The 11,074-nt window shown below is 35.0% G+C and overlaps 1 protein-coding gene across 2 annotated transcripts in view; it reads left to right on the forward strand.

The window, feature by feature from the left end:
• Positions 1–3,497, forward strand: part of mtus2a (microtubule associated tumor suppressor candidate 2a) — an 80,231-nt gene extending 76,734 nt beyond the window's left edge. The window contains exons 14-15 of one of the 2 annotated variants that reach the window (XM_048178736.1): positions 2,152–2,252; positions 2,336–3,497. In XM_048178736.1, coding sequence (XP_048034693.1) covers positions 2,152–2,252; positions 2,336–2,684 — 450 coding nt within the window. In that variant the 3' untranslated portion in view covers positions 2,685–3,497. The remainder of the gene's footprint in view (positions 1–2,151; positions 2,253–2,335) is intronic. The other variant, XM_048178743.1, reaches the window with a different exon arrangement.
• Positions 3,498–11,074: the final 7,577 nt, after the last annotated feature.

Below are 11,074 nucleotides of genomic sequence, written 5' to 3' on the forward strand. Positions count from 1 at the left end.
TCGTGACGACATATTGATGTCACAAAACGATCGGTTTGTGCGAGAAACCGAACAGTATTTATATAATTTTTTACCTCTAAAGCACCACTATGTCCAAATGCGTTCAGCAATCGCTTGGTATAAATACTGTTCGGTTTCTCGCACAAACCGATCGTTTCGTGTCTTAGGACATCAATGTGTCGTCACGAGCCGCAGGGTTTAATTTGAATTTGTCTGTGCATGTTTATTGACTCTTATAGATTGTGTGACCATTGACTTGCATTATACGACTGACAGACGGCAACAGTTGCAGTTAAAAATCATCATTTGTGTTCAACTGAAGAAACAAAGTCACCTATATCTTGGATGCCCTGGGGGTAAGCAGATAAACATCAAATTTTCATTTTTGGGTGAACTATCCCTTTAATCCTCCACAAATTAAATATTATATCCTTAATTATATCCTTAATCCTCCCTGCATTTTTTTAACAAAAAAAAATGCATCCATCCATAATCAAAGTAATCCATACGGCTCCAGGGGGTTAATAAAGGCCTTTTGAAGCGATGCGATGCGTTTTTGTAAGAAAAATATCCATATTTAAAACTTTATAAATTCAAATAATAGATTCCAGCGGACGACCATACACATACTGCACAACTCGACTTGTGCCAAATGAGTAACTTGTGATGCGATGTATGATGCAGGATGTAGGAGTATTATAAGCTTAGATTCCTCTTGTGGTTCAAACAAATACGGCTGGGCAACAAACTTAAGCTCCTCTTCTCTTATATCGAAATCCTCTGACATTTCTCTTTAAAATTTCTCTTTTTAGACTTCTAATTCGTGACCGGTGATTTGTTTTTCTCTATCCTTTGCGCCTCCGCGTTCATCATTGCATCATGTTCGGGTCAAAGGTTGCTCTTTTGCCCAAATCACGTAGTATGCGTACGGTCGTCCGCCAGAAGTTAGTTATTTCAATTTATGAAGTTTTAAATATGGATATTTTTCTTACAAAAACGCATCGCTTCACTTCAAAAGGCCTTTATGAACCCACTGGAGCCATCTGGATTACTTTGATTATGGATGGATGCATGTTTTGTTTTTTTCACAATGCGGCCTCCCCCATTCACAACCATTATAAACCTTGGAGGATTAAGGATATTTTTAAATATATCTCGATTGTGTTCGTCTGAAAGAAGATAGTCATATACACCTACGATGGCTTGAGGGTGAGTAAATCATGGGATAATTTTCATTTTTGAGTGAACTAACCCTTTAAGAATTTGTTCCCTCATTTTACTAAATTGTGGTCACATTGTAATAATTTGTTTCCTTGATATTTCAGTTAAATCAAATATATAATTTTGAATAATTTAGTACAATGTGGCCATGATTTACTAAAATGAGGGAACAAATTCTTAGTTTGTGCTATGATCTAACTTAACAAGGGAACAAATTAGTGAATTGTGGCCACGATTTACTAAAACAAGGGAAGAAATTCTTTATTCGTGGGAACAAATTCTTAATTTGTGGCCATGGCATATTTTTGTCTGCCTGTCATGTATGGGTCTTCATAGAAAACAGTGTAAGTAAAAGAAAAACTGTGACAGAAAAAAGAAAACGGTGCAAGATAAAAATAAATAAATAAACGGTGGGAGTAAAAATGAAAAAATAAAACAAGCTCAAGTAAAACCCCTCCTTTGATCAAAGACAGAGTGGTCTTTTTAAAAAGAATGTAAAAATGGACTGATATTTAGGATGTTAAATGATTGATTTCTAATTAAATAAAACAATTTTATAGTGAAATATATACACACTCCTTAGCTCTAACTCAAATAGTTATAACTTGTATAATAAAGGAAGGAGAATAATAGTTTTCTGAACAGGCATGATTGACAAACCTCTTGGGGGTCCTAGAAAAGTGTTGTATATGTTGTATGTGTTTCCATTTAAAACTGCTTTTTACTTCTTTTCAGCTCCTTTGAACGTTATATTATTTATGATTTGGAAATAGGGCCACCGTCCATTTCAAAGCCACTTTTCCTTTCAGCTTTTATGAATTCTCATTGTTTCGTCCTCACATAAAACACATTTTAGTCCCCTGTTGTCCAGGCAGGGGAAGTTTGTGTAAGAATTTAATGTGGAGCTCTGTGTTCACTTCCTCCTTCGAGCAGGCCCAAAAGAACCTGCACCTGGAGGAGCGGGTCCAGGTGCTTCAGCAGCAGAATGAAGACCTGATGGCCCGCATCGACCGCCACCTCACAGTGTCAAGGTAAGGATTTGAAATGAGGTCAAATTTAGTCTTGCATAGCCAGCCTTTTAACTAATCCTGACTATTTCATTCTGTATGTATAGACAACTGTCTGAGGAGAACGCAAACCTTCAGGAATATGTGGAGAAGGAGACCAATGAGAAGAAACGTCTGAGCCGCAATAACGAAGAGCTGCTCTGGCTCCTCCAGACGAGTCCCCACCTGTCACCTTCCTCTTCTCCCATCCACAGAGCCTTCTTCCCCGGCCCTGATATTCCCCCTTACCCTTACTCTCCAGGCCCTGGTACCCCCACACACTCCTGTTCTCCTGGCCACTGTACGCCCACTCACAAGGTGGCTTCTCCGGGACCAGGGACGCCCACTCTGAGAGGCTCACCAGCAGCACGCTCATCCCCCGCACGGATCCCAAACGCCAACACTTTACCCAGATGAGCTGTCCTACTGAATCTCGGCAGCCTCGCCCATTTTCTCTTACTGTCCATCGTGGACAACAGTGCTTTGTTTTGATGTGCGAGCCATGATTTCCTTTAAAAAAATGTCAAATTTTATTAAGATTTTGACAAACACCAACTGCCAGACAGAGATGAAACAGCCTCTGTTATTTCCATTTTTTTAATTTGAGACACAAAAAAGTTTTTGCGTCTCAAAGGATTGGACTCGTAGCATCAGAATGAAAGAGCTAATGATGCTAATGCTAATGATGTGCTGCCAACAATACTTGGCCTGCACGGAGGCAGAATCAATTTGTATATACAGAAGTAGCTCGGCTTTAGATTTGACTCTAAAACATGCTGATGGACTCCAACACAAATGTCTGTAGGTTCTCCTGAATGACATACGAGAACTTTATACAACAAAAAGCACTTTAGGTTTCTGCCCTACCTTCTTCCTACAGATAAATGCACCAGCATTTTTTGTGCTCTGGTTTATTTTTTTATGAGATATGTCTTCTGATTTTACAAATCTCCCAGTATTTGAGTTTTGATCCAGAATGTTTCAAATTAGTCAAGACGACAAAATGTCATTTTCTTAATATATTTTTTTTTCTTTCAGTGAAAATATCAAAATATTCTTTAAAAAATTACTTTAGAAAATTAAATATAGGATATGACTAGTTTTGAGGCAATTTTATCTATCTATCTATCTATCTATCTATCTATCTATCTATCTATCTATCTATCTATCTATCTATCTATCTATCTATCTATCTATCTATCTATCTATCACAGTTGGCTTTTTTAAATTATACACTACCGTTCAAAATTTTGGTGATGGAAAGATTTTTTTTTATGTTTTTGAAAGTCTCTATTAGTCTTACTAAAATACAGTAAAAAAAAATTGTAATATTGTAAAATATTTTAAAGTTTAAAATAACTCTTTTCTATTTTCAAATATTTTAAAATTTAATTTTTTAAAAAATATTCCTTTGTGTAATTTATTCCTGTAATGCAAAGCTGAATTTTCAGCATCATTACTACAGTCTTCAGTGTCATGATCCTTCACAAATAATTAAAAAATGCTTATTTGCTGCTCAAGTTTAATATTTACAATTTTTTTGGACCCTTTAATGAATTAAAAAAGTTTGAGGAACAGCGTATATATATAATTTGTAGCATTACAAATGTTTTTACTCTGACTTTGAATAAAAGTATTAATTTCTATTTAAAAACAAAAATCTATATAAAAAAAAATCTGTTCTAAACTTTTGAATGGTAGTGTACAATAAAAAGAATAATAAAAGGTTAAATTATCTTGTTTTAAGAATGTTTAGATATTTTTAATGGAAAGCAAAAACATCTGATTAAGAAAATGATTTTTTTCGCAGTATAAAGGCCAACAAGCTGCAATGCCTCCCACTGGTGCATAGGCAGATGTTTTCCTGGACCCATCAAAAGACTAATCCAGCTAATATCAAAACCAGCTTTTCTAAGCCAGTGTTTTTTACAAAGTTCAGTTTGCCTGCTGACATGATTTTGAGACCTTCCGTGGCACAGATTTATTGCGCCAGCTTTTAACGGTTGCTTGGTTAACTAGACAAAAAATTCTTCAGCATCAAGTCTGTTCTTCCTATCTGACAAAGCAAGTGCTCTCACTTCATGCATGACATAAAACAGGGAGATCAAGCAAATGTAAAAGTACCGACTATAGGAAATGTCGTTGTAAATTGTAGTTGTAATTTTTATTAGTAATTTGTAATTTAATGGACATTTTGCTACTTGATGTGCATGTAAGTCTTCCATTCTTAATGTGAATCCTAGGATAGTTGTCATGTTAGGGTAGACACTTGGACTCCTGGGGGGATGATAGCTGCCACCTCTGATGTTTTTTTGTTTTTTTTTATGTTTGAGGACAATATTTTACCCGTAGTAATAGGACACGAATGAATTAAACCTCATGTTACACCTGTCAGAGATCCTACCAGGTGTGTTGCAGGTTTACAATATGGCAGTTAAACGTGTGTTTGGATTTAAGCTATCTTTATTGTAATGCTGGTTAACTCTTGTATTACCTCTGTAGAGTGTAGCATAACCTAGAGAGAGTTTTCTCTGAGTGAACTAGAAAAGAATGTAACTGCGTCTTTAAATGTTGTTTGATAAAGTTCAGGGAAGTTATTTTGCTCTGTCTCAAAGGCAGTTTTCAGTTTCCGTTTTTAAATGAAAAATAAGACATTCCTCATGCAGAGTGGGTTTTGATATTTCAAAGCAAAAATGTCATTTTTTGAAATTTTGAAAAATTGGATTTGTTTTCTTTTTGTTTGTGTGTTTTTACAATTGACACATCTTTCAATGGTCAACCTTGTACACTTTTGATACAAAGGAGAATTTTTGTAAACTCTTCACTGATAATATTTTTTCTATAGTATTATCAGTTGGTGCTTGTACAGGGTATCGTACACAGAAGTACAATAATCTGCTATTCAAGACCAGCAATCTACAAAAATCCACACACACAGCAAATATGTATTTGCAGATGTTTTTTCTTCATTTGAGACACTATTGTTTACTGTTTATAATGTTTTTTTAATTACTGTGAAATGTATTTTTATTCTAATTCTAATGCATTTTAAATTATGTAGCTTTGCATTATGAATTAATTTAATTTGCTTCTGTCACTGTGATAATAACGTGTCGTTGTTAACTTTCCATTTTTGCTACTCTGGCACAGATGCTAATGAGTTTTCTGGATGTTTCAAGCACAATAACATTGTATACCACCACATTTTTAAAAACATCTTTTTAAAAATACGTTTTAAAAAAGCACTTATTTTTTAACCATTTTATTAAAATGTAAAACAACATCAGATCAGCTAATAGCCTAGTTGTTCGAAATATAAAATTCAAAAATAATGCTCATCTTTATCCACCACAGCAAGTACACAAATGTTTCAGGGATGTGCCTTCATTTAATGTGCAAAGTAGCAAAAATGAAAAGGGTTTTCACATTACAGCAGCCTTACAAACAGTTAATATGCTTCTGATATCTGGATTAATGCAGGAAAATAAATGCATCTTTTTATTTGTTTGCTTTTTTTTTCTTTTCTTTTTTTTACATATTTTTAAAACTATAAATTAAGTGGTTTCCATTCTAATTAATTTAATTTTCCACTTTTATTTATTTTTTTGCATTCCATATTCTTTGCATATTTATGTTCTAAATGTACGTCTCAACAACAAACCTCAGCAACCTCAATTAAACAATCATACTGTACCTGCTATGGTTTAAAACCAAGTTCAAAATTATTACTAATCCACATTTATTATAAGAAGTAACCATGTACTCAAAAATCTTGAAAGAGCTCATTGGTTTCTTTCCTTTCTGCCCTCAAGACAGACTTCACTGTGGTGTTAGTCCATAGATGGTGATAAATGATATAAAACAACAGAATCAGGTTCTGGACGCACTGACTCTTTGTCCTGTGGACATCTAAACTACTGAATGTCAACTTACCCCTGAAAATACTGACACAGTCAATGTAAACTGGGAGTGGTGGAGTCACTTATTGTACTGAATGAAATTTGTCCATCTGTCTATTTACTAACGTTTGACTTCTCTTATGTCTTTTTGACTGAACTTGCAGTCGCTTGTAAGCTATACTATTTATTGTGTTGTAGTGCACAGTAATCAATGCATGTTTGTCTTGGCGGATCATTCCTTCCCCATGTACGTTTTCAACTTGTGATGGTTCACGCTGTAACTGTAGCATAGAGAATATAATACTAAGGAATGGAAAGAATTTATATATAACTCATTTGTATTCACTATGGGGGGAGGGGATGAATATTAAAATGTTTCAAAAGTCAGTGTTCATAAGCTTTGGTTTATTTGTGAATGTAGTTGTACAATGGCCACAAAAACTATTTGAAGTTTGAAATACACTTGAAATAGTTAACCCTGGGTCATTGTAAACCCATGGGTAAACAGAATCCTGGGTTATTTTGCTTCACATTTCATACTTAACCCAGGGTTAGTGATTAATCTTGGGTATTCATAAACTGCCATTTTACACTGTCCTAAACCCTTGGTTAACGTCCTTGTTTGCCTGTTTGGGGTGTGTGTCACTGATTGGATGAATGCTGCAGTCCTGATATAAACAGTGAATGTCATTACCGAAGTGATAATGCACACATGCATGTAGGCTATATTGTTTATTAAATAAAATAAATAAACACACGCATATGTAGCTGTTCATACTCCACTGTTTAAAACTGCACAAACAAAGAGCGTTTTACTGCAAAATTCAATTAGAAGACTGAAAATAAAAAAAATAAAAAAACAAACATAAAACTACAATGACAAACACAGATATGAGCAATTAGCATATGAATCTCAACAATGGTGACAAAATATTCAGACAATCAGATCAACTCTAGACATCGCAAAAAGCTAATAAAAGACAACAAAAACCACAGCAAAAAAATAAAAGCAAATAGTTAGAACTAAAAAAAATAAAAGGACAATTCAGCTGCATAATTTATTCATGCTGTGATGCATGCTGGGAGTTTTGTATTATTGTTCCTAGCATGCATTGCAGCATGACACTTTTGATTGTCACCTTCGTTGAGATTCATGTACTGATTCTTGATGTCTTTGTGTCATCTTAGCATAACTTTTTGTTTTTGTTTTTTTCTTTAATCTTCTGATCAGTTTTGTTCCATTATAGCATTTCAGGGACAGTCGGTTTTGTTTCTTTACAGGATCTCAATGACAGTCGGTTTTGTTCCTTTACAAGATTTTAGTAACAGTCGAATTTGTTCGGTTGTGAGATTTCAATGACTGTCAATTTTCAATGACAGTCGGTTTACTTCTGTTACGAGATTTCAAAGACAGTCAGTTTTGTTCCTTTACGAGATTTCAATGACGGTCAGTTTTGTTCCTTTGTGAGATCTCAATGACAGACGGTTTCGTTCCTTTACAAGATTTCAGTGATGGTCAGTTTTCGTTGTCAGTCAATTAAATTTTAATTTGTTTGGTTACAATATTTCAATAATGGTCGGTTTTGTTTCCTTAAAAGATTTTAATGACAGTCGGTTTTATTCCGTTACGAGATTTCAAAGACAGTCGGTTTTGTTCCTTTACGAGATTTCAGTGACAGCCTGTTTTGTTCCATTACGACATTTCAATGACGGTCAGTTTTGTTCCTTTGTGAGATCTCAATGACAGACGGTTTCGTTCCTTTACAAGATTTCAGTGATGGTCAGTTTTCGTTGTCAGTCAATCAAATTTTTATTTGTTTGGTTACAATATTTCAATAATAGTCGGTTTTGTTTCGTTAAAAGATTTTAATGACAGTAGGTTTTATTCCGTTACGAGAGTTCACCTTTACGAGATTTCAAAGACGGTCGGTTTTGTTTCTTTACGAAATTTCAATGATGGTTGATTTTGGTCCTTTACTAGATCCCAATGACTGTTAGTTTTGTTCCTTTACGAGATCTCAATGGTTGACAGTTTTGTTTTGTTATGAGATTTCAATGACGGTCGGTTTTGTTCTGTGACAGGATTTCAATGACAGTCAGTTTGGCTGTGTTACAAGATCTCAATGACAGTTTCCAGTGTCAGTTGGTTTTGTTCCGTTACAAAATTTCAACGATGTTTGGCTTTATTCACTTACAAGACCTCAATGATAAAAAAGCAACAAAGTACAATTACAAACACAGATATGAGCAGTCAGCGTATGAATCTCAACAATGGTGACAACAAAATATTCAGACAATCAGATCAAGTCTGGACATCACAAAAAGCTACTAAAAGACGGAACAAAAAATACAGAAAAAGAATTGAATTGAAGAAAATAAAAAGACAATTCAGTTGCATAATTTATTCATGCTGTGATCCATGCTAGGAGTTTTGTACCATTGTTCCCAGCATGTACTGCAGCATGACACTTTTGATTGTCACCATTGTTGAGATTCATATGCTGATGCTTGATGTCTTTGTGTGTCATCATAGAATTTTTTTTTTTTAATCTTCTGATCAGTTTTGTTCCATTATAACATTTCAATGATGGTTGGTTATGTTTCTTTATAAGATCTCAATGACGGTCGGGTTTTTTTTGTTGTTGTTATTCCTTTGCACGATTTCAATGATGGTCTGTTTTCGTTGTCACTCAGTCAAATTTTAATAAGTTCAGTTACAAGATCTCAATAAGGTATTTTTTTTTTCTTCACAAGATTTCAATGACGGTTTTGCTGGGTTATGAGATTTCGATGATGGTCGGTTTTGTTCCATTACAAGGTTTCAATGGCAGTCAGTTTTATTTGGTTATGAGATTACAATGATGGTTGAGAGATTTCAGTGAGCATATCAGACTTCTTTCAAAAACATTAAACAGTAATGAAAAAAATAGAGTGCTTCCATGTAAGTTGTAAGAACTAATTAAAGTACTATTTCATTTGTGATGTGAAACTAACTAACTGCCTGCATGGTATGTGATGTAATGTAGGGATTATTTTTTGCCCCAGGGTTACACCCCTTATTTTTTGGGGTTTATTTTAACCCTATTTTCAGAACAGTTTATGATGACAGTACTGGGGCATTGGGCAGTATGTGATGTGCTGTATGGACTATTTTACACCAGGGTTACACCCTTTATACAGTACATTGTGACTGTACTGCGGCGCTAGGATCCACTCAGGCCACAGATTGATCAGAAATACTGGCCTCTGTAACACCTCTTCCCGCAGCTACCCAGTCTACCAGGAGGTCTCCCATCCAAATATAGACCAGGCTCAACCCTGCTTAGCTTCAGTGGGTGTGCAGGTGAAAGCTTCAGGTTGACCGCTGCAAGACTTGTCAAGTATATTTCCAACCATGGACCCTCTTATGTAGAAATTAGGGTTGACCCTGAATAGTCGACGATTCGAATCTTCGATAGGAGGAGCCTGATTCGACTACCAATCTCACAGTCGAATCGTCGCAGAGGTGTTGTGAGACGATATATGGGGGCGCTCAATATCTGATTTTACATAGACATACCGGTTCTTTCCCATTAGTATAATGGTATTATACTATATCCCATTAGTATTAATATACAGCCTATTATGTTAATACTATAAATAAAAATGTGAAAAGAAAGAAGCTTTTAATAAATATTTTTAATGTGCGTGAATAAATCCAACCTGTGACCGATTTATGTTTCACTTCCATGATCCGTGACCGGCAGATGAGCATCTTTACAGCAGGGATTAAATCTTCAACAATGTCTGGGATAAAGTGTACAATTGGATGCACTTTGAAATGGTAAAAGATGATCAAAAAAACGTATGATGCAAGTTGTGCCAACAGCTCATGTCCTATACAGCTCAACGACAAACACTGCGGCGCGCTTCTGCCGGCCAACGAGCTGACTATAGCGCGCTATTTGAAAAGACTCAAACGGACACAGGCAGATGGCGTGAAAGACTGGATTTTTGTCTCTCAATCAGGTAGGGTAGCTACAAGTGATTTCAAACTATTTCAGCCGGATGTAATTTGATTTTTGGATGCTGTTAATGTTTAGCTAAAAAGACTGCCACTCCAGTTTAGCGTTTATTGTCTCTGCAGTTAAAACAAGTTGACAATTCTCGCTATAATTTTGTTATTTTAATAATTTCTTTAATTTTAATTTATTTATTGATCACTCTGGGTTATTTAATTTAACTATTTCTGGCTTGTGTTTTGAATATGTTGCCCTGCACTTCAGGCATTTTGCATTTTTTTTTAATTAGGCTATTTTCATTTATTAGAACGGTATATTCTGTTCTAATTCAATTCTGTAAATTAATGTTTGATAAAAAAAATTCTATATTTGGTTATTATGTTTTTTGGTGCATCAGTGTTGCGCTGTAGATTAGTTAAAGCTTGCTCGCACATACAATTTAGCCGATGTAATTTGATTTGCCGACATATGAAATGTATATCTGTCTGCAGTGTGGCCTTTCTGCAGTTATTATTATATATATAATAAAAAGTTTATTGATCCTAAATGTTTTTATTTATTTTCTTCTATATCTTTGAGAGTGTTCTGTACATCATGGCTGCGAATGTTTATCCGCATTGCCTTTCATTTTTAAAAAAAATATAAAATCATTGTCAGTTTTGTCTATCACTTGACAGGCAGTTTGGTCGGTTTATAGAAAGATGTTTCTCTGTGCTGTGTGTGAAAGAAAATACAAATTGTCTTAAGCCGCGGGTAGACTAGCCTATAGCCAGGCCTTATAGGCTACTTCATTTTCCATGTCCCGCTCCATCTCGTGCACACTCTCTAGTCCTAGTGGACAATTTCAGCAACAAGAGAAAAGCTAAAACTAAAGGTGTTTACACGACATGTACTAAAAACGGAAACG

This window comes from Megalobrama amblycephala, linkage group LG2 (genome assembly GCF_018812025.1).
Source record: "Megalobrama amblycephala isolate DHTTF-2021 linkage group LG2, ASM1881202v1, whole genome shotgun sequence".
Lineage (NCBI taxonomy): Eukaryota > Metazoa > Chordata > Actinopteri > Cypriniformes > Xenocyprididae > Megalobrama > Megalobrama amblycephala.